The sequence below is a fragment of the Aotus nancymaae genome, unplaced genomic scaffold, assembly GCF_030222135.1.
Source record: "Aotus nancymaae isolate 86718 unplaced genomic scaffold, 86718_ANA_hifiasm-v0.15.2.pri h1tg000049l, whole genome shotgun sequence".
Classification (NCBI taxonomy): Eukaryota; Metazoa; Chordata; class Mammalia; order Primates; family Aotidae; genus Aotus; species Aotus nancymaae.
Genome location: NW_026988463.1, coordinates 17,249,419 through 17,273,451, shown reverse-complemented (window position 1 = coordinate 17,273,451; position 24,033 = coordinate 17,249,419). Strand labels below are relative to the sequence as shown.

Sequence of the window (24,033 nt, the reverse complement as noted above, 5' to 3'; positions counted from 1 at the left end):
GCACAATCTTGGGACCAGGAGAGCTGACCAATCCATTCCTCCTCTGTGGAATGGTCTCTTGGGGGTGGGGAATGACTTAGCAAGAGATCTCCATTCCCTTCAGAGTTGAACATGAGCTGTTATTTTTGCCCTGACCTGATGCTGGCTTTTTTCCTTCTCTACCAGGGCAATGACTAATCTCACTTTAAAACACCTCTCCAGAGAGCAGAGGTTGCTGGCAGTGCACATGTGGAACAGCAGAATTTTTATTTGCCCACTATCTGTTAGGAAAAAAAAAAAAAAAACCTGACATTGAAAAATCAGATTTTTAAATAAAAATCTGGATTTCTGGCTTCCTTTCCAAATTGGAAGATTCAACTACACTGTGCTTACATTATTACATACAATGATAGGTTGGGTTGAGTAGCAGCTGCTCATTCTGGGTAGGTCACGTGCACGCCAGTAAGACCACAGTCCCCAACACCGCCACCGCTCCCTTTTGTCTCATACCAACCATTTCACTTATTTATGCTAGTATCCTGGGCCCCATAAGCATTTGTAACCCCTACCACAGAGTGTGTCTCTGATCGTGCAGGCCCAGCTTGCTGTCTTTAAAGCGGAGTGTGATGGCTGTTTCTAGAATGTACACCTCTCCACCACTGAATGCTGCTGGGGAGCTGGTGCTCCAAATCCTCAGTGAACTTGGTTGTGGAAGGGCTCTTTATTCACACCCTACTCCTGGTAGCTACTGCTCTACTTTCTGCATCTTTTTGGCAGACAGCTTAAGGTTCCAGCCAGTGTCTTCCGTGTTGTTTGCAAACTAGAGAACCAGAGGGAAACAAGGTCTTCAAACACCCAGACGTGTGCCCAGAGCAGAAACAACTGCAGTGAGCAAGAGGAGGGGCGTGTCCTGTGGTTCTGCTCAGCATGTCTAAACCTCGCTTGCATTTTAGAAGTTAAACCCACAATGAGAAATGAAGCCAGAAGGACTCATGATCTCACCAGAAAAGCCTTTTTTCCACCCCCGCAAAGGGAGAAAGCAGGGCGCTGCTTACAACATACGGACCTTGGGAATTGCTCACTCCCTCCTTGGAGACACACTGCTTTACGCGTGGCCCAGGGAAGTGAAGTGGGACGTGGGAAGGCTGGCTGTCTCCTGAGCTCAACTTCTGCCCGAATGTCACTTGGTGGGTGGGACACTGTACAGTGCTGCAGCTTAAGGAATGCTTCCTTCTCTCCACAAACCAACACCCCAAGGCCCACCTTTACTTCCTGAGTTTCCAGGGACCTCATCACTGGCTCAGCTCATGGCTGCTATGCCCTGCAGGCTGTAATAGGCTTCCAGAGACCACAGCCCTATGCTTTTGAAATCCTCCACAGCCCAAGCTCTAGGCTGTCTGACCAATGGCCTCCAACAAATAAATCATTCTCAGGCAGGTTAAAAAAAATTATGTTCCCTGGAAAAGCATCTTTTCTCAAATCATGCTGGGCTTTGTTTGGAATTTTCCTTTTTTTTTTTTTTAATGTAGTATCAGCAATCTTATTCTCTGGTCTATTAAGAAAATTAGAGAAGGCAGAGGAATACCCTGCGTGACTTCTCAGCTCCTCGAATTAGTTGTGATGAGCAATAAATTAAGCCACGAGAAAAAGGGAAGGGTCCCTAGAGTCAGCCAGCTCTGCCATTTCTCCACTTGTTCCAGGATAAAAAAAAAAAAAAAAAAAGCAGATAGGTTACTGAGTGCAGGAGGGGCCCCGTCTTGAAGTCTGCAGGTTCACATTATGCACAGGGATGTGCCACGGTTCAGTCCCCAAAGACACTGCAAATAACGCTGCGAAAAAAACACAGAGCACTAGTGGTCTGGCAAAGGAGGGTGAAAGGGAAGCTCCCAAAGTGACTTCAGCAGCCCCAGGGAAACCCTGGCCAGAGGCTGGTGGCAGAAAGAGGATGGGCACCCAGCTCGTGGCCGCCATGGAGTCTGTAAGAGATCATAGGGGCTTTCTAAGAAAGCTACTCTGGGATTCCTGGAATCACTGTTGACAATGGCTATCTCCTGGGCTCTGCTGCCTGGATCTGACTACCCTCTTCCTAAGATGGATCTCCCTCAAAGGAGCCTGTTTTCCTCTGCTAAGGTCGCAGGGACGCCCATGATTAGATGGGCCATGGGAAGTCATCCATGGAACAAAGCAGGGATGGCCCAAGCTCTCTGCAGCCAGCACATTCCCCACCCACCCTCCAAGTCTTCTGCCTGTCACCTCCTTGTGCCTGGGGTGGGGTTTGGGGGTGGAGGTAAGAGGACAGGAGGCTCAGGAATTCCAATACTCTTGGAATCAGAGGGATGGATGAGGCTGACACTCTGCATAAGGAAAAAACGAGGCTCCAATGGTCCCCAAGGCACCCCACTCCAAGCCAGTGGAAGATGTGGGTTGGAGCTTTCTTTGCATGGTGTTCAATGCCCCTGCTTTACTCTGAAGATAAGAAAGATGCGGGGTAGACAGAGAGAGAGAGAAACCAAGAGAGAGACACCAGGGGGTGGGAAAAGGGGCCTTTTGTGAATAAAGGCAGCTTCAGTTAGTAAGATAACATAATTGACAAGCTGCAAAAACAGCACCTACTAATTAGTCATTGACTAAAACATATAAATAATAAATATCTAAAGTGTCCCTTCTCTGTGTCCTCCATTGCCAACTGGACATCCTGCCTTGGTAGGCTTGGGATGGGGCAACACATCTGGCTAGGCTTGGGACAGGTCACACAAAGTGAAGGGCAGACCCTTCAAACCCACACTGGAGAGATGTCAGGACTGGTTCTCCATGGGAAGGACAGATGGCTACCAGGGGTGAGACCTTTTTCCAAGGGAATCCATTCATTCAAGAGAGGTGGGATTACAGCAGGCAGGGAGGCCAACCTCCAAGGGCTCTCCTGGTGAGCAGGGATGGACCTCCAGGGGGCTCATGGCAAGGAAACCCTTTGGGTTTCTGGTAACTCAAACACTTAAATCATACTGTTTTTAGTTGTTTAAACAACCTTCTCACTTACATGTTGCATGTCCCATTGAGCCTGTTGGCACCCTGGATAAGAAGAGGCATGAAATTAAAAACCAAATCTGTAATGCTATTTCCTGGATGGGAAAAGTCTGGTTCATGTGGTTTGGTCACTCCCAACAGCACCAGTGTGCAATTGACAAAGGTTTTGGGTGTCTGACCTCAGAACGGAAGGGCTCTGGCAGGGGATGGGCGCTGCTGTGCTGTCTAGCTCAGGAGTTTTGCTCCAAGCATTGCCTTGTGAGTTTCATGGCGTTGTCTTGTGAGTTTCACGGTCATGGCCCTCAATGTTTCCATTTTCAAGGATCAAAGAAGGTCATGGTCTTGAGTTTGGCGCTCACAAATCTCATCTTATTTCTGCTGCTTTGTGTGGCAGCATTCAGGGATGGCGGCTTGGACCCCTGGACAGGTGGCAGTTGCATTTGTGGCTCGACCTTGGCCATGCCACATCAAAAGGCTTTCCTACTCATCTAGTTACTAAGGAGAATGGCTCAACCCAAGGAGGGTTGCTGAGAGGCTCAGTGCTCTCCTGAGGCTGTGGCCTCCACGGGAAAGGGCCCATGACCATGACTTTCAAGGCTAACACAAGAATCCCCCAGCCAAAAGGAGCAGAAAGATGAACCAAAGGGCAGGGCTGGAGTTCGAACCCATGGTCGGTCTGGGCAGTGCTTATCAAACTGGTGTTTGCAGAGCCCTTGGGTTCTGAAGAGGTACCATAGGAGATACCCTGGGCAAGGGAACTGCCCGGAGGGCTGAGCTTTGGGAGGAACCTTGCACTCCTCAGCTTCAACCAGAGCAGCTTGGATTTCGTCTGCACCTTAAACTTCCACTTAAGACTGCGCTCAGTAAACAAAGTTCTGCTGCTCAAAATAAAAGTTTGAAAATCACTCACCTGGGGGCAGGGGTGGGTCACGGGAGGGGGAAGACAAGGAACCTATAGGACTTGAGGATCAATCAGAAGAGGTGAGACCGTCACAGTGCAGGGACTGAGCCCTCCCACCCCCAGCTTGCCAAAGGCAGCCTGTTGGCTGATCCTGCTTTGACCTGCTGACCTTCATTCTCCATCATTCTATGGCAGGAAAGACCCATTCACAAATGGCCTCCCCCAGGGGTGGGAGGCCAGGGTTCAGGCCCCACAACCCCTCTGGCTGCTTTCCCATTGAGATCCTGCTGTGGCCCACTCCTCATGCCCAGTGCTACCTGAGCCGGCCATCGGGTTTGACCGCCCCCAGCTCCGACTTGGGGTCAGGGCTGAAGGAGCTCCAGGCTGTCTGGCTGCAGGTCTGCATGACCGGGCAGGCCGTGGGGCCCGTGGCACAGATGTCCATGGCGGTCCACATCCCACCCACCAGTGAATCCAGCCATCCCTCCAGCGCTGCGCCTGTGGAGGCTGCGTTCCTCCGTGCCTGCTCCACCTGGGCGGGGCTGATGGGCAAGCTGAGGACGGGGTTCAGGCTCTGGAAACTCTGCTCCATGTAGGCGTTGCGGAGGGGCCCATTGTGCAGCTTCAGTGCCTCCTCTGAAAGCCAAAAGGAACAATTCCAGAATCAGAAGAAGGGCCACCAATAGGATGCCTATTAATACTTAGCCCGTGCCTGGTGCCGCACTGGGCGCCATGCATCACCTCATTCAATTGACACGACAATCTCATGAGGTTTAGCAGACTCATTGCACAGCTGGGAAAACTGAGTCCATAAGGACAGAGCCCACTTTGTGCAGGGCATGGTGCATTCCTCTATTCATTCAACGCATGTTTATGGAGCATCACTGATAGTCCAGTCATTCAGACAATACATATTTTTAAGCACATACATTGTGCAAGGCATTCCTTCATCACGTATTTACTAAACACCCGTTATCTTCAGGGCACTGTCATATTTGATAAAGATATATTAAGTACCTATTAGGTACCAGGATCTATTCTTGGTGGCGGAGCAAGCCAGATAGGGAGGTTACAATCCAGTGGAGAGAGAACAACAACAAATAAATAAACAAGTAGATACATTAGGTTATTTCAGGCAGTGATGAATGTTATGAAGGTAATAAAATAGAGTATTAAGTGAGAGGAGGGCTGGCAAACTGCAGCCCTTGGACCAAATGTGGCCCATCACCTGTGTTTGCAAATAAAGTTTTATTGGAAGACAGCTGTGCCCACTTATTTGAATATTGTCTATGGCTGCTTTTATGCTACCAGAGCTGAGTATTTGAGACAGAGACTGTATTTTATCCAACAAGCTGAAAATATCTCACCTTGAATTGTAGCTCCCATAATCGCCAAGTGTTGTGGGAGGGACATGGTGGGAGGTAATTGAATCATGGGGGCGGGTTTTTCCCATGCTGTTCTTGTGATAGTGATTAAGTCTCATGAGATCTCATGGTTTTATAAAGGGGAGTTCCCCTGCACAGGCTCTCTTGCCTGTTGCCACGTAAGATGTGCCTTTGCTTCTCCTTTGCCTTCCGTCATGATTGTGAGGCCTCCCCGACCATGTGGAACTGTGAGTCCATTAAACTTCTTGCCCTTATAAATTACCCAGTCTCAGGTATGTCATTATTAGTAGCATAAGAACAGACAAATACAGCTAAGATTATTACTATTTGTATTAGTCCATAATCCTTACATACATAAAAAATTATGGGGCTGGTTTTATCATCCCTATTTTACAGATGAGGAAACAGAGGCAGGTGGAGTTAGAGACAGATCTGGGGTTAAATCCAGGACCGACTGACTCCAAAGGCAGTGCTTATCTCACTCATCACGATACCCTACTGCTCAAGGTCATTGGCAAGGTCTAATTTTTCACTCATGCAAAAATTCAAAAAATTGGGCCAGGCGTGGTGACCCACAGCCTCCTCGGGAGGCTGAGGCGGGTGGTGACCTCAAGTCAGCAGTTTGAGACCAGCCTGGCCAACATGGCGAAACCCTGTGTCTACTACCAATACAAAAATAAGCCAGGCGTGGTGGCGGGTGCCTGTAATCTCAGCTACTTGGGAGGGTGAGGCAGGAGAACTGCTTGAACCTGGGAGGGAGAAGTTTCAGTGAGCTGAGATCATGCCTTTGTACTCCAGCCTGGGTAATAAGTGAGACTCCATCTCAAAAAATTTCAAAAATCTGCAACCTCAGGCATAAATGGGTTAAACAGTAATGTGTACATGAGAGGGACTGTTACCACCTCCCAGGGCCTCACAATGGGGAATGAGGAAGTACAGCAATTTGGAGTGAAGGAAAGAAGCTACACACTTCTGTTATTTCTAAAAGCTATTATTTCTAATATTTTGAAGTTCATAATTGTTGCTTGTTTTATTGCTCAATACAAGCACATATTTTTTTAAAAAAAGGCTGGCCAGCGAGTCTGGTGAGTTGTGCTTTACCAAATCAGGTTTTGCAAGAGCTGAGATAGCTAGGATTACAAGAAAGCTTCCGAGATAACGCAGTGTTCAGAAGACAATGCTTCCTGTTTGCCTGTGAGCAGCTGCCACCAACAAAGGCACCCAGGACAGCCTGGATAACTAACAAGTGTCCAGAGTAGTCAAGAAGGTAGAAGAAAGACCATGTGCTACCCTTCTAAAAGCAATGAGAATAGTAGCTGAATGCAAAATATGCCTTGACGTACACAGACAAGATCGTCATTCCTTTAATTCCCAGTGCCCCAGGAAGCAAAAGCGTTGGGTTCTGTGGTTTGAACGGGGACAAACTGGGGGAAGGAGGTGAGCAGTCACTGAGCACATATTCCGTCTTGTCAGTGTTTAGCAAAGCTGCTTTCTCTGATGGTAGACAGGAGCCACCGTGTTTGGAAATCTGGTCCTAACCTTTCTTTCTCTAATACAGGGTAGGGCTGGCAGCTCCAGCCCCACCTGCCAGGAGAACGGAGGCTGCTGTCTTTGGTGCAGGCCCCAGTTTCTCTATTAGAGCCCCTCAATGCCTCCATTCTGCAGAGTGAGAAAGTGGAGAATGAGGAGATACCAAAACTGACAAAAGGCAGGACATTCAAAGGGAAAAGAGCAGCTAACAATCACGCCAACACTGTGAACCAAATATTGTGGCTGATGCAGAAAACCCTTATGAGAAATAAGGTTAATGTGGGAAACGCTATTACAATATCAGCTTGCGATGCTCGTCTCTATAATTAAATTTTCCTCAATTCCACCTCATCAGATTTCTCGAGATTACCGGGGACGCATCAATAGAAAATTACTCTTGATGAATCATTTTACAAATTGCATTGCTCCCACCTTCGTGTTCTCTGTCATTGGAACATCGCTAACAAATACAATTATTGAGGACAGGAGGGCTGCTCTCGGTGGGGGTAAAACAACTCCTGGGTAATCCTGGGCATGGGTGCGGAGCACCCTGCCTTCCTCAGAACCCCAGAAGAAAGCACTGGACAAATCAGGACCCCATGAATGGCCCCAGGTTACTCCACTGACATGGGGGTGTGTTCAGGAGCACTTCTTTGTTCTGTCCAACAGGTGTTCCTGAAGCAATGAAAACACAGCCATTTATACCCCTCTCCTCCACGTCTGGCTTTGGAAATCCTTAGGGATGCTAAGGATGTGAACTTGATCAAGAAGGAACCTAAGAGTGCTAAGTGGGTGGGATTGGGCCCCGTTAGCTCTGGAGGTGCTGTCTTTTGCTGGTTCACAGGGGAAGAAGGAACAGAGCTTCCAGCTCAAGAAAACATGAGGTCTCTCTTTCTGCTTGCTCTGCACAAAGAGCAGAAGCTGAGCACTCACTTTGAGATTTCTGTGATAGAGGTTTGTTTTATTGATTGATTGATGATTGATTGATTGACAGAGTCTCGCTCTGTGGCCAGGCTAGAGTCCAGTGACCTGATCTTGCTCACTGCAACCTCGCCTCCTGGGTTCAAGCGATTCTCCTGCCTCAGTCTCTGGAGTAGCTGAGATTATAGGCACCTGCCACCATGCCTGGCTAATGTTTTGTATTTTTAGGAGAGACCGGGTGTCACCACATTGGCCAGGCTGGTCTTGAACTCCTGATCTCAAGTAATCAATCTGTCCACCTCAGCCTCTCAAAATGCTGGGATTACAGGCGTGAGCCACCACACCCAGTCATGATAGTGGTTTTTGTCCATGTACTCAGAACTCCTGTAACCCTTGTTACACTCTTAAAATGTTGGGTACTCTAGGCCTCAGCAAATATAATCTCTCTCTCTCTGGCCTCCTCCTGTCCCCTTCACCTGCCTAATGCTGGACTCTAATCAGATTGAGGGTGATAGGGCTCTCATTCCAGAGAGGGCCCTGCCACGTACCCTGGAGGAAGGAATTACTGCACAGAGAAGCCAAGGAGGATCCGAACAGACAGGCCTTGCTGCGTTACGTCAGACCCTTTTTGTCCACTCACGTTTTAACACAGTTGTCCATGCTTCCATCATGGATAACCAATAAAGCCTCCATAAAAGGCCCAAAGGACAGGGTCGGAGGAGCTTCCAGAGAGCTGAACATGTGGTAGCTTCTTCGTAGGAAGGCGAGGAAGAAATCATCCACCTGCTGGGAGGGTAGTGCACCCCAGTGCCGTGGGGACAAACGCTCTTGTACCCAGGACCCTTCTAGACCTTGCTGTCTATATGGCTTCATCTGGCTATTGATCTGTGTCCTTTAAAATACCTTTCATAACAAACCAATAAACGTAAGTGTTTCCCTGAGTTCTGGGAGCTGCTCTAGCAGAGTAACTGAACCCAAAGAGGGGGATGTGGGACCCCGAATTTTAAACCATTAGGTCAGAAGTTCCAGAGGCCCCAGACTTGTGATTGGCATGCAGAAGGGGGTGGTCTTATGGCACCGAGCCCTCACTCTGTGGTATCTGATGACACCTCTGGGTGGAGAGTGTTGGAACTGAACTGGGGGACACCCAGCTGGTGTCTGCTGCAGAACTGATTGCTTGCTTGCTGATGGGGAAAATTCCCCCACGTATTTTGTGGTTACAGAAGTCTTCTGCATTGATTATTGCAGTGTGAGAGCAGAGGAAAAGTGATTTGAGAGTTTTTCCCAAACAACTCCCTTTGTTAGGACTTCAGGCACCTCCTCCTCACAGCTGTGTCCCCATCCTCTTGCGTCATTGGCTAAAGGGCACCCAATCCAGAATTCTTTGAAGCTAATGGGCTGTAATGCTTTTCTGGCTTTTGGGTTTGTGATCTGTTAGATACACATGAACAATTTCAAATATAGAGAGACCCAGAAATCCTGTTTCTAGAAGTTTGTGTTAAGAATGTACCTGCATGAGCACATACAATTTTATGTTTGACTCTTCCTTGTTGGGGCTGGCTGTGGTGAGTGGCTCATGCCGGTAATCCCAGCTCTTTGGAAGGCCGAGGTGGGAGGGTTGCTTAAAACCAGGAGTTTGAGACCAGCCAGGGTAACATAGGGAGACCATACTTCTACAAAAATATTCAAAAAAGAACAAATAGCTGGGCATGGTGGCACACTTGTGTAGTCCTAGCTACTTAGGAGGCTGAGGTGAGAGAATTACTTGAACTCAGGAGCTAAAAGCTACAGTGAGCTATGATTGCATCACTGCACTCCACCCTGGCTGAAAGAGCCAGACATAAATTCTTTTTTTTTTTTTTTGAGACAGAATCTCACTCTGTCACCCAGGTGGAGTGCAGTGGCACGATCTTGGTTCACTGTAACCTCCACCTTCCAGGTTGAAGCGATTCTCATGCTTCAGCCTCCCAAGTTGCTGAGACTATAGGCGTGCGCCACCACACCTGGCTAATTTTTGTATTTTCAGTAGAGATGGGGTTTCACCATGTTGGCCAGGCTGGTTCAAACTCCTGGGCTCAGGCAAACTATCTGCATCAGACTCCCAAAGTGCTGGGATTACAGGCGTGAGCCACCGCACCTGGCCGTAACACAGGTTGTTATCTAACGGTCACGCATTTCTCAATATGATGGGTGTGAAATAGAACTTCTCTTTGCTTTTAGTTTTCATTTCTCTCATTTCTAATGAGGTTGAACATCACTTTCTATGTATGGAAGGCCATTCATGTTCTCTCTTCCATTTTTTTCCTCCTTTTTGTAGCAGCGTTGGTGGTCGTTTTTTTTTTGTTTTGTTTTCCTTTTGTAAAGTGCCAGATAGTAAGTATCTTTGACTTTGTGAGCCATGCAGTCTCTTTCACAACTATTCAGTTCTGCCGTTGTAACACTAAAGCAGAAATAGGCAACGTGTAAATGAATGAGTACAGTAACTGTGTTCCAATAAAACTTTATTTACAAAAACAGGCAGTGGGGCTGGATCTGCCAACTTCTGATTAGTGGGATCTCTTTATATATTTTGAAGATGAGTACTTAAAAAGTAGCAAATATCTTCCACAATTATGTGGTTCATCTTTTTCACCTAGTGTGTCTTATTTTTGATGAACAGAATTTCCTGTTTTAATTTTTTTAAAATAGTAAATGAGGATTTGCTGATACTTAATACCTGCCTGGGTTTATTTCCCATTCTGTCTTCAATATGATCTAGCCCTCTGGAAGTTCAGTGGGAGGGCATGTAACAGATAGGTACCTAAAGCCTAGATAGCCGACATCACCTCAGTGTGCAGGTAAGAAATTAGATGGTTCTCTAGGGAAACAGCAGAGAAAAGTACAGAGAGCAAGGAGTGCTGTTCTGCAAGGCCGCTGCCTGCCAATGCCAAAGACCCTCAAAGTCCCCGTGCTTCCCCTGCAGAGACACTGGGAGTACTCACCTGGCTTGATGGGTTGCCTGTTGGAGAAGGTCAGAGGTGCAACGAGGAATTTGGTCTCTGCAACTGGGACCCAGTGGTGGAGAATTTTCACTGTCCAGACCCCAGGCCTCAGCGGCAAGTTCAAAGGGGGCTTGTAGTGCGTGAATTCAGCAGTGGACTCAATCAGGATGTCGTAGGTGGCTGCGATGATGTTGACGGGATCCACCCAAATGACAGTCACGGTCACGTTGGGCCCCTTCCCCCACTTCTGCATGCCCACCGGCTCATCCATGGGCCCCAGGAGACCCCCAAAGTTGCGGAACAGCCGCTCCTTAGCATCCCAGTCAGTGCCGACCTGAAACAGTGGAGTGGATTCTGAAGTCACTGCGCCTGAACTAGGGTGCTAGGTCTCAGATAGGCCTAGGATCCACTTTGTTAATATACTCATTTTACAGATGAAGAAACTGAGGCTCCAACTAAGTCACCTGCTCAAAGGTTGCACAGCTTGTAAGCAGAAGATCTGGGATCTGGACTCAGTCTGGAGAATCACAAGGCCTGTGGTCCTTTTATTAAACTACCAGGCCTCCTGTGCCTGGTACATGGTATGTGCTTTGAAAAGAAAACCTAACATGCACGGAATGAATGAATGAAGGCCTTGCTTGCAGGGCATTCTGTGGAAACATACACCCTTGGTTTTCCACATCACACACCTCCACTTGGTTCAGTGGTTCTGAATAAGACTATAGGTCATGTTTTTACAGCTGCTCTGTCATCAGCCAGGGTCAAGGAGAGACCCTCAGCATTTCCTGTCATCTACGGGGGTTCAAATAGCTTTCCTAGGAAGAGATAGCTTTGGCTTTCCCAAGGCACCTGGAGCTGGACCGTAAGCAGAGAGACGTCCTGCAATCCATCCTTTCTGCCAGCCAGCTGGGGGTGTGTGGCTGTGACCCACAGCCATCTTCTCGGGGCCTTCCTCCTTCCACTTTTGCCACCTGCACTTTCTTCTATATCCTGTAGTCAGAACGGCCTTGTAAAGTGTCCTCTTACCGCTGCCCCCAGGCTTCTTAGAGCACTCAGAGTCTGAGCTAGCCCGTCCTCCAGCTCCACGACCCCCTCTCCATCGTTCTCCAGGATGCCTTGTTTTAGCCACCTCAATCAAGGCAGGCTCATTCTCAGCTCAGCGTTCCTGCACTGTCTTCCCTGCATGGAATACTCCTTTCTTGCACAGCCAACCCCTTATGTTTAAGGCCACCTCACAGAGTCTATCCCTGACTGCCCCCCAACTTTCTTTTCCTTTCTTTCTTTCCTTCCTTCCTTCCTTTCCTTCCCTTCCTCCCTCCCTCCCTCGCTCGGCTGCAGTGCAGTGGCACAACCTCAGCTCACTGCAACCTCCAACTCCCAGGTTCAAGTGATCCTCTTGCCTCAGCCCCCTTAGCCCCTCCTAGTAGCTGGGAATACAGGCATGTGCCACCATCCCCAGCTAATTTTTCTAATTTTAGTAGAGACAGGGTTTTGCCATGTTGGCCAGGCTGGTCTCGAACTCCTGACCTCAGGTGATCCACCTGCCTCGGCCTTCCATAGTGCTGGGATTACAGGTGTGAGCCACTGTGCCAGGCCAGCACCCCCCAAATTTCAAATGGCCCTTCAGTCACTCTGTGTCATTCCCTATCAGTTTTTCTTCCTACCAGTGGTGATAAGCACTATCTGAGAGTTGTCTGTTGATGTATTTATTCCTTATCTTCTCCAGCTGTAATATAAGCTCTGTGTGAATGGGGGCCTTACCTGGCTGGTTTTCTGCTCTTTCTTGGTGCCTACTGCCATGCTTAGTACACAGTAGGTGCTCGAGTAATGTCTGTTGAATGAATGAGTGAATGACTTATCAAAAAATGAATGAACTAGGGAGATTCCTGACAATGAGCTCTGTTGCTATTTTAAATGAAATTAAATTAGGGGTCATCTACTTTGAAAAAAGAGATCTCCTCCAGGTGGATTAATTTAGTGGTTTTGAGGACACAGCATGTGGACGTGTTGGAGGCAAATAACAGGTACAGTGTGAGGCTTGTACTGCCTCTGTGGTCTTCCCATAATTAGCATCCTAATGTGTGTGTGCACGAAGGTCAGGTGTGGATATATAGACCTACATTCTGAGATTTCCTATGTGCAGGGGAAATAGGAGCTGATCTACTTTCTTGTTGCTTGTGCAAGAGCTGCTGTGTCCATCCATTCTTTACCCAGGGCACAGGGCTCCACCGCTAACATTTGCTGAGGGATGACAGTGTGCGAGGCAGACGTGTCCATTCATTTGGTACTTCCAACTCCATAAAGGGGAGATCCTTGTCATTATCTTTACTTTACAGATGTGGAAACAGACTCAGAGGAGTGAGATAACTCGCTATGGTTAGAGGGGGCAGAGCCAGCATGAGAACCCAGGAAGTCCAACCCCAGAGGCTGCATTTGCATCCACTATGCTACATATTGCCTTCCATTCATTAATTCATTCACACATTCATTCATTCATTCATTCGTCCAACACATATAAACCAAATGCCTACTGCCTACCAAGGGTGGCTGCCATCCGTGTACACTCACAGGCACATATTTTGCTTCCAGTTTTCATCAGACCGGAGACTAAAGATTAGGACTGAGAAGCCATTCTGAGAGTAGCAGAGGTAGTTACTGTTCTGACATTTATGCAGGGGCTGCCGTCCCTCCCAGACTTGGGAAATCTTGGTATTTTTCTACTATCCTGTGGATCAGCAGCGACCAGTACCTTCTGAGCACCCCCAGTGCCTAGCACAGTGCTCAGAACACGGAATGAAAAGGATATTATTTATTAAAGGAATAAATGAATCATCAGCAGGATTCAGTTCAGGCTTGGAGATTTTTCTAAAGAAACCTGATCTCTATTTTCCTACTTACAACCCCTTTCAGCAACTCTTGGTTCGTAAGTCCCGTCTCTGTCCTGGAGACCTTCTGGTCTGGCTCCGCCTTCACTTGTGTCCTGTCGTGTCTATCCCTCCCTTCCACTCGCTCCTTTGTCCAAGGAGTAACCCCCACCTGGGTTACTCTCAGCACCACATCCTGAAAGGCTGTTTCCTCTGATCTTCTGGCCCTTCTGGCCATCACCCATCCATTCTCTGGACCAGTCTTCCTTTCCCGTGTTCCTCTTGGCCAGCTCAAACTCATCATCTAGATTTTGGCTCAGGCATCTCCTCTACCCAAAAGTTTTTCCTGGTTACAGGCACCACTGAGGTACATCTCTAAGCATCTGATCATCGTAGCTTTTCTCCTGACCCCCACAGTACTGCATCTTTTAATTTTTAGGTCTCTCTCTCTCCAGCTCTAGACCATCAACTCCATGAGGGCAGGAACTGTATCTGGCTTGCTCACTAGCATCTCTCTAGTGTCTGAAACAGTGCTGAGCATATAGGTGATCAATATATCTCTATTTCTATATCAATCTCTTATAGGTGCTCAGTATAGAGATATGTTGATGGATAGATTGATCAGTAGACAATAGGTGTTAATATATCTCTATTTCTATATCGATCTCCTATAGGTGCTCAGTATAGAGATATATTGATTGATAGATTGATCAGTAGACAATAGGTGTTAATATATCTCTATTTCTATATCAGTCTACTATAGGTGCTCAGTATAGAGATATGTTGATGGATAGATTGATCAGTAGACAATAGGTGTTAATATATCTCTATTTCTATATCAATCTCCTATAGGTGCTCAGTATAGAGATATGTTGATGGATAGATTGATCAGTAGACAATAGGTGTTAATATATCTCTATTTCTGGATCTCCATAGACATATATTAGCACCTGTTGTCTACTGATTGATCTATATATATCGATCATCTACTTATGTGTGTTTATCATCTATCTCTGTCTCATTAATCTGTCATCTCTATTGTATGTATCAATAATCTATCCATTTACCTATCGATCTACCCATCTCTTTGTTAATCATCTATGTATCACTTAACTATCAATCTATCTTGAACTTGAACACATACTGAATTAGTAGGGGCTGAATTGGCATGGACTTCCCTCCATGCACTACTTTTCAACAGATACTAACAAAACAGATGAATGGCCACAGCACTACTTTGGGGTTGTATTTAAGGAAAGGATTTCTGACCAGTTAGGGGAAGATGGGAACCCTCCAGGACACTGCCCTTGGAAGCTCCAAAGAAATGAGGATAAACATTTCCCTGAAATGTGAGTTTTAAAACCAAGATAACCTGGACAGGAGAGTTTTGGAGCAGGTGACAGTGTGGATCTTGTTTCTCAACAGAGGAGCATGAAGAGACAGCTGCTGTCCCCAAGCATGAAGGGTGAGGGGTGGGGCAGCCTGAGCTAGGGCCCTGCTGCTGTTATATCCTCTGTGACCTCCAAGACCTTTTCAAGGTACCTCACTGTGGAAGTCCACCATCTACTGCAGAGTGTTCAATTACCCAAATTGAAATACATATTCAAGTTCAAGCTTAACATACTGCTCCCTGGCTTCCAACCAACCAATGGCTTTCCATTGCATTTATTTATTTATTTTTTGAGTTTATTATATATGTGTGTGTGTGTGTGTGTGTGTGTGTGTGTATACATATAAAATATATAAATATATTTCAATAGGTTTTGGGGGAACAGGTGGTGTCTGGTTACATGAATAAGTTCTTTAGTGGTGGTTTATGAGATGTTGGTGCACCCATCACCTGAGCAGTGTACACTGCACTCCATGTGTAGTCTTTTATCCCTCATCTCCCCCGACCCTTTTCCCTGAGCCCCAAAGCCCACTGTATCTATCATTCTTATGCCTTTGTGTCCTCATAGCTTAGCTTCCATTTATTAGTGAGAACATACAGTGTTTGGTTTTCCATTCCTGAATTACTTCACTTAAAATAATGCTGTCCAATTCCATCCAGGTTGCTGCAAATACCATAATTTCATTCCTTTTAATGGCTGAGTAGTACTCCATGGTGTGTGTGTGTATATATATATGTACACATCACAATTTCTCTATTCACTTGTTGACTGATGGGCCTTTGGGCTGGTGCCATATTTTTGCAATTGCAAATTGTGCTGCTATAAACATGTCTGCAAATATGTTTTTTTGTATAATGACTTTTTTTTCTTCTAGCAGATAGCCCATAGTGGAATTGCTGGATCATATGGTAGATCTACTTTTAGTTCTTCAAGGAATCTCCGCATTGTTTTCCACTGTGGCTAGTTTACATTCCTACTGACAGCATAAAACTTTTCCTGTTTCACCACATCCATGACGACATCTATTATTTTTTGATTTTTTGATTATGGCGATTCTTGCAGAAGTAAGGTGGTATTGCATTGTGGTTTTGATTTGCATTTTCCTGATCATTAGTGATGCTGAACATTTGTTCACTGGCCATTTGTATATCTTCTTTTGAGAATTGTGTCTTCATGGCCTTGCCTACTTTTTTACAGGATTGCTTTTTCTTGCTGATTGGAGTTCCTTGTAAATTCTGGATATTAGTTCTTTGTTGGATGTATAGTTTGCAAAGATTTTCTACCACTCTGTGGGTTGTGTGTTCACTCTGCTGATTATTTCTTTTGCTGTGCAGAAACTTTTTAAATTGAGTCCCAACTATGTATCTTTGTTTTGGTTGCATTTGCTTTTGGGTTCTTGGTCATGAATCTTTGTCTAAGCCAGTGTCTAGAAGGGTTTTTCCAATTTTATCTTCTAGAATGTTTATGGTTTCATGTCTTAGATTTAAGTCTTTGATCCATCCTGAGTTGGTTTTTGTATAAGGTGAGAGATGAGGATCCAGTTTCATTATTCTACATGTGGCTTGCTAATTACCTCTGTACCATTTGTTGAATAGGATGTTCTTTCCCCACTTTGTTTTTGTGTGCTTTGTTGAAGGTAAGTATTTGGCTTTATTTCTGTGTTCTCTATTATGTTCCATTGGTCTATATGCCTATTTTAATGCCAGTACCATGCTGTTCTGGTGACTATGGCCTTATAGTATACTTTAAGGTCAGGTAATGTAATGCCTCCAGATTTGTTCTTTTTACTTAGTCTTGGACTTTTTGCTTAGCCAGACCCCTTTTGCAGAGTCCTGGCTATGCAGGCTCTTTTTTAGTTCCATATGAATTTTAGGATTGCTTTTTCTAATTCTGTGACAAATGATGGTGGTATTTTGATGGGAATGGCATTGAATTTGTAGATTGCTTTTGGCAGTATAGTCATGGTCACAGTATTGAATCTACCCATCCATGAGTATGGGATGTATCTCTGTTTGTTTGTGTCATCTATGACTTCTTGCAGCAGTGCTTTGCAGTTTTCCTTGTAGAGGTCTTTGACCTCCTTGGTGGGTTTGGGTTTGTTCTTGTTTCTCTAGCTCCTTAAGGTATGATCTTAGGTTGTCTATTTGAGCTCTTTCAGACTTTGAGGTAGGCATTTAATGCTGTGAAGTTTCCTGTTAGCACTGTCTTTGCTGTTTCCCAGAGGTGTTGATAGGCTATGTCACTATTACTGTTCAGTTTAAAGAATTTTTAAATTTCCATCTTGATTTCATTGTTGACTGAACATTCAGGAGCTTGTTAGTTTCCATGTATTTGCATGATTTGGGGGTTCCTTTTGGAGCTGATTTCCAATTTTATTCCACTGTAGTCTGAGAGAGCATCTTAAATTTGTTGGGACTTGTTTTGTGGCCTATCATATGGTCTTACCTTGGAGAATGTTCCATGTGCTGATGAACAGAATGTATATTCTGTAGTTGTTGGGTAAAATGTTCTGAAAATATCTGTTAAGTCCATTTGTTGTAGGGTATAGCTTAAGTCCATTGTTTGTTTATTGATTTTCTGTTTTCATGAAGTGTACCAATATTCCTGGGTTACTGTTCATCTCATTCCTGAGGTCTAGTAGTAATTGTTTTGGGATCTCCAGTGTTAGTGCATATATATTTAGGATTGTGATATTTTCCTGTTGAACTGGTCCTTTTATCATTATAGAATGCCCCTCTTTGTCTTTTTAATTGCTGTTCCTTTAAGGTTTTGTTTTGTCTGATAAGAATAGTTACTCCTGCTCACTTTTAGTGTCCATTTGCATGGAGTATCTTTTTTCACCTTTTACCTTAAATTCCTGTGAGTCCTCATGTGCCAGATGAGTCTCCTGAGGACAGATCCTTGGTTGTTGAATTTTTATCCATTCTGTATGTTTTAAGTGGAGCTTTTAGGTCATTTACATTCAACATTAGTGTTGAGAAGTGAGGTACTATTCTATTCATCATGCTATGTGTTGCCTGAAAACCTTGGTTTGTTTTATTGTATTGTTCTGCAGGTCCTATGAGATTTATGCTTTAAGAAGATTCTATTTTGGTTTATACTGAGGATTTGTTTCAAGATTGCAGCTCCTTTTAGCAGTTCCTGTAGTGCTGACTTGGTAGTGGTGAATTCTCTTAGCATTTGTCTGAAAAAAACTATCTTTCATTTATGAAACTTAATTTTGCTGGATATACAATGCTTAGCTAGTAACTGTTTTGTTTAAAGGAGACTAGAGATAGGACACTTCTAGCTTGTGGGGTTTCTGCTGAGAAATCTGCTGTTAATCTGATGGGTTTTCCTTTATAGGTTACCTAATGCTTTTGCCCCTTAAAATTATTTCCTTTGTCTTGAATTTAGATAACCTGATGACTACATGCCTAGGCATGATCTTTTTGCAATGAATTTCCCAGGTGTTTTCTGAGCTTCTTGTATTTGGATGTCTAGATCTCCAGCAAGGCTAGGGAAGTGTCTTCAACTGTTCCCTCAAATATGTGTTCCAAACTCTTAAGATTTCTCTTCTTCCTCAGGAACACCAATTATTCTTAGGTTTGGTTGTGTAACATACTCCCAAACTTCTTGAAGGTTTTGTTCATTTTTAAAAATTCTTTTCTTGTCTTTGTTGGAGTGGGTTAATTTGAAAGCCTTGTCATCAAGTCCTGAAGTTCTTTCCTCTGTTTGATTCTACTGCTGAGACTTTCCAGTGCATTTTGCAATTTTCTAAGTGAGTTCTTCATTTTCAGAAGTTGACTGTTTTCTGTTATGTTACATTTCACTGGAGATTTTTCCATTCATATCCTATATCATCTTTTAAATTTATTTCTTTAAGTTGGACTTGACCTTTCTCTGGTGCCTCCTTAATTGGCTTAATAGTCAAACATCTGAATTCTTTTTCTGGTAGTTCAGAGATTTCTTCTTGATTTGAATCCATTGCTGGTGAGCTAGTGTGATCTTCTGGGGATGTTAAAGAACCTTATTTTGTCATATTACCAGAGTTGTTTTTCTAGTGCCTTCCCATGTGGGTAGACTATGTTGGAGGAAAGATCTGGGGCTCAAGGGCTGGGGTTCAGGTTCTTTTGTCCCTCAAGGTGCTACCTTGATATGGTGCGCTCCACTTTTCCCTAGGGATTGGGCTTCCTGAGAGCTGAACTGCAGTGATTCTTATTTCTCTTCTGGATCTAGCCACCCAGTGGAGCTATCAGGCTTTGGGCTGGTACTGGAGAGTATCTGCAAAGAGTCCTACGATGTGATCTGTTTTAAGGTCTCTTAGCTGTGGATACCAGCACCTGCTGCAGTGCAGGGTAGCAGGGGAGTGAAATGGACTCTGCCAGGGTCCTTGGTTTCTTTTCTTTTTTTTTTTTTTTTTTGAGATGGAGTCTTGCCACCTAGGATGGAGTACAGTGGTGTTAGCTCACTGTAACCACCATCTCCTGGGTTCAAGTGATTCTCCCAGTAGTGGGATAACAGGCCCACGCCATCATGCCCAGCTAATTTTTGTATTTTTGTAGAGACAGGGTTTCACCATGTTGGCCAGGCTGGTCTTAAGCTCCTAACCTCAAGTAATTTGCCCGTCTTGGCCTCCCAAAGTGCTAGGATTATAGGCATGAGCCACCATACCCGGCCCCTTGGTTTCATTTTTAAGTGTGCTGTTTTTGTGTTGGCTGGCCTCCAGCCAGGAGGTGGCACTTTCAAGAGTGCATCAGCTGCAGTTGTACAGGGAGGATACAGTCTTGCCCTAGGGTCAGGTGGTGGGTCAGAGCTCCCAAGAGATTATGTCCTTTGTCTTCGGCTACCAGGGCAGGGAGAGAAAGATGGACAGAGCTTGCTGTGGCTACAGTGGGGGCCGGGGATGTGGTTTTCAGGCCCATGGAGTTATGTTCCTGGGGGATTACTGCTGAGTCACACAGGTTGCCAGGGAAGTAGGGGAAAGCTGGCAGCCACACACCTCACCCAGCTCCCATGCACCCCAGAAGGTCTGTTTCACTCCCACTGCGCCACCACTCAACAGAACTCATTTTACTTCCAGGCACCCAGAGAGCAGGGCTGAGAACTTGCCCCAGGCTACAAGCCTCCCAGCTGGGAAAGCAAGCAGACTCACAGTTCCTTTGCTGTCCCACAGAGCCTGCAGTGGCAATCTACCTCCTTCAAAGGCTCTATGGATTCTCTTCTTTTTCCTGGCATGTTCCTGCAGTAGTTTCTGGAACAAAAGTTCACGATGTGGGGCTCCACATACTGCTCTATCCATCTGAGTGGAAGCTGTAAGTTAGTTCTGCCTCCTAGCTGCCATTTGCCTTCTATCTTTCTATTGCATTTAAAATACAACTTGAACATCTTTCCAGGGGCTACAAGACCACTCTACTTTCTCAGGCCTCTCTTCTACAAGTTTCCCTCTCACTTGTTGCACTCAGCACATTGGTCTCACTGCAACTCGAGTACTCCTAGCTCATTCCCAGTGCTTTAGGGCCTTTGTATACACTCTTCTCTGCTCAGATTGCCTCAGCTCTCCCCAGGACTGGCTCTCTTACAGATGTTCGCTCTGCAGTGATCTCCTTGGAAAAGCCTTCCTGGATGAATCATCCTGTGGAAGCTTGTCCCCATCAATGTCCTGAGTCCCCAGCAATCACATGAATGAAGTTTTATTTTCTCTAGAATACTTGTCATTAGCTGAGCTGTGTTTGTGTATCTATTTGCTCACTCACTGGCTGCCTCACTGGACTGTAATTCCATGACCATAGGGTCCTGGTTTGTCTGGTTCACCACAATCCCTCCTGAACCTAGCACACTGTAGACACTCAGTGACAACCTGTGGAAAGAATGAGCATCTTTTTTTCCAAGTCAATAGCATGGGATTCCCATGGATTGGAGAAATATATTCGAGCTGTTCAGCCACACTGGCCACCTGCCATGAGCCAGGCACTGAGATGCAAGGCCCTGGGATGGTGCTAACACCAAGGAGATTCTAAGTAGCCCACAGAGTGGTCGTGGAGTTCTTCCTCGCCTTTTTGTTCATTTGCCATTAAAATTAACTGAGACTTTAGAAAAAATTCACTATACAAGTTCGGGCTCTCTGCATTACATGCTGTTACTTTTGCCTGTGATCTTGGTGGTTCTCACACCAAAAGTACCAGACCTATGTAGTAAGGACCCTCCTCCAAAGCACTAGCCATGGAGGGGCCAACATCATTTGTCACTGCCGGAAGTACCCAGTCGCCCAACAGCAGGCTGATAAGCAGGGAGAGCCCAGACACCAGGCATTCATCTCTTTAATGGGACATTAATGTTGTCAATTGGCTGCTCAGGCCCCTAGCACAGAATCCAACTGGGGCAGTGTCTAATTGCACCCTGACACCAGTAATTTATGGACTGGGCTCCCTTGGCAGTGCATATATAGAAAGTCCACTGGGAGCCTTAATTGAAAACAGTGGCTTAACAAGAAAGTTGCGCTAGTGCCTGTATGTCATGGGATACATTCACTGGAGCAGAGGTTAGTTAGGAAGTCCACAGGGGCTGGAGAAGGACTGGCAAGGAGAATATAAGCAGGTGGGACTCCCCCTCTCCCAAACATACTCCTAGCCCTTCAAGAGGCACCATATTCTACAGGTAGACTCTTGGTCCCTAATCTAGCAGTCAGAATCGCTGTGATAAATCACCTCCTTAGCAGTTACTGACATGAGGAAGGCAGAAAACAGGTGTTGCAGGTTTGTGTGGACACCACGCACCGGGCTAGATCATGCTTCCCTTTCCTTCCTGCACCGCCACCCAACTGCACTCATTCATTCATTCAAATGTCTTACTCAGCATCTACAAATACGATGTACTCTCTCTGTGCTGCGGATACCGCAGTGAATGAGGGAGACACAGTTCCAGCTCTCTTCTGAACAGTCAATGAGTGATCAGATAAAGCAACAAGATAATTTTAGATAGTAAATACGAAGAAAAAGCATTAAAATAGGGAAGGGTTGGGTGGAGAATGCAGCTATAGTGGCGGTGCATGTGGGTGGCCAGGGAAGGCTTCTCTGAAGGTACATCATTTGGATTTGGATCAGAATGATCAAAAAATGCTAGCTATGTGACGCATCTGTCCATCCATCCACTCATCTAATCATATATTCGATGACTGATATGGTACGTACCTTGAGCTAAAACGTGTATGCTAAAACCTGGGGAGACAAAACCACAACTAAGCAGAGGATTTGTGGCCAAAGACACTTGGGTTGAATTTTGAGCTCCCCACTTCCTAGCAAACCAGAAGATCTTTGGATCTCTATACACCTCAGTTGTCCATTATGTAACATGGGACTAGTACCACTACTTCATTAAAAAACTGGTTAATTACTGACATTGGTTTAGTAGTCATCAGTGGCTACGATGAAAAATTCAGAGGAGCAGGAATTTTACTCTAAAAAATACATCCATGTTCCAGTTGGTTTGATCCTTTCCTGTTTAAGATGCTGGTGCCAGTGACTGGGGTGGGAGAACCTTCTCCAGGCACAGGGTTAGCTTATCTTTAGGGATCTCCAAGTCCTCTTCTCCTCCATCTCCAATAGAAGTGTCAGATTGTGGAGTAGAACCTGCCCAAGGGAACTGCAAAAGACAATGCAATGTGACAACACCTGGCCTCTTACCTCGGAAAACTGGAGCCTTCCAAAGTCACTGGGTGGGCTTGCGATCTTGAAGACTTTTTTTGGCATCACCCACGTCTCCAGAGTCTCGAGTTTGCTCACGGCCAGATTGGTAGCATGGTGCTTGATCAGAAATCCCTGGAAGCGGTCGGCAAGGAAGTAGAGGTGGACAGATGCTGGGTGGCCCATGGGGTAGTACCTGAAAACACAGGTGCTCATGGGTTAAGGCCTGAGATGTGTCGGATCACAGGGAGGCTCCCCACCCACCATGCTAGTCCTGTTCCTAACGCCGTCCCCATTGTATATAATGTCTACCATATTCCTTACATCTGTCTGAAAGCTGCTCCCTAGGTATCTATGATCTCAATGACTATGAATACTGTTTTTTTGCTGATTATAAATGAAAAACATGCTGACCGTAGAAAAGGACAACAAAGAAAGTAAAATGACTGCTTTCCATGCCTCTTCCCATAAATAATGTCAATTCACAGATGTTTATCAGTCCTCTGGTGCTTGGTCCTGGGCAGTGAAAATGGTGTGTGAACACTGTCATATTGATGGATTTCCCTTCAGCCTGATTTTCTAAGCATCTGTTTGCATAAATACTACACAGTTAGCATCTTTCTATGTATCCTATTATTCTGTTTTTGTTCCATAGTATTTCCTGAGGATTATCACATCTTTGAAAAGTCTCTGAAGACATGATTTTGTGTATGTTGATGCACAGTATTTCATCGTACTTAATATCAGATTTTATTAAGCAAGTTCCTTATCATTGGATAACTCTAATTTTTTGTTTTCCTAAATGGTGCTGTGTTAAAATCCTTGAGCAAAACCTTTCATTCATCTCTCTCCCTGTTTAATCTCCAAGAGGTTCCTCGCCTCTGCAGCTTAACCATTTCAGAAGTACTGATTTATGCTCTCATAGTCCTCACCACTGACGGTAGTTATCATCTTTAACAATGATTGTCAATCTGAGATAAACACATATGCACGCACATACATACATGCATAGGTGGCTTGTTGTTTTAAAATGCATGTCTTTGATCCACAAAAGCTTACTGGCTGAAAGGGGCAGGGAAGCTAAGCAGAGATGTCCGGAGAAAAGGGGGAAGCAGAGAGCAAAAGAGGAGTACCTCGGAGGAGTCTGGCTCGGTATCTTTCCTAGTTGTCAGATAAAAAGCTGCCGCTTGTGCAATGTGTAAATTGCACAGCATTAAGAAGGTGCTTGTGGGTCCCTCATAATAGCATTTCACAAATCATTGTTCCTGCTCAGCTACATGCAGCCTTCCCTCTGGTCCTGATCTGAAGTTTTAAGTCTTTATGTCCAATTATAACAGGTAGGGAAGCTGCCTTTCGGTGTTCACGCATCTCCTGAAATCACTGCCTTGTTATTGGG

At 45.4% G+C, this 24,033-nt stretch overlaps 1 protein-coding gene across 3 annotated transcripts in view; it reads right to left on the bottom strand.

Moving 5' to 3' along the window:
• Positions 1 to 263: 263 nt before the first annotated feature.
• Positions 264 to 24,033, bottom strand: part of XYLT1 (xylosyltransferase 1) — a 375,146-nt gene continuing 351,376 nt past the window's right edge. For all 3 annotated transcript variants that reach the window (XM_064362527.1, XM_064362528.1, XM_012464641.3), the window contains 3 exons: positions 22,638 to 22,833; positions 10,722 to 11,055; positions 264 to 4,540 (listed from right to left, as the gene is read on the bottom strand). In XM_064362527.1, the coding sequence (XP_064218597.1) occupies positions 4,218 to 4,540; positions 10,722 to 11,055; positions 22,638 to 22,833 (853 nt within the window). In that variant the 3' untranslated portion in view covers positions 264 to 4,217. The remainder of the gene's footprint in view (positions 4,541 to 10,721; positions 11,056 to 22,637; positions 22,834 to 24,033) is intronic.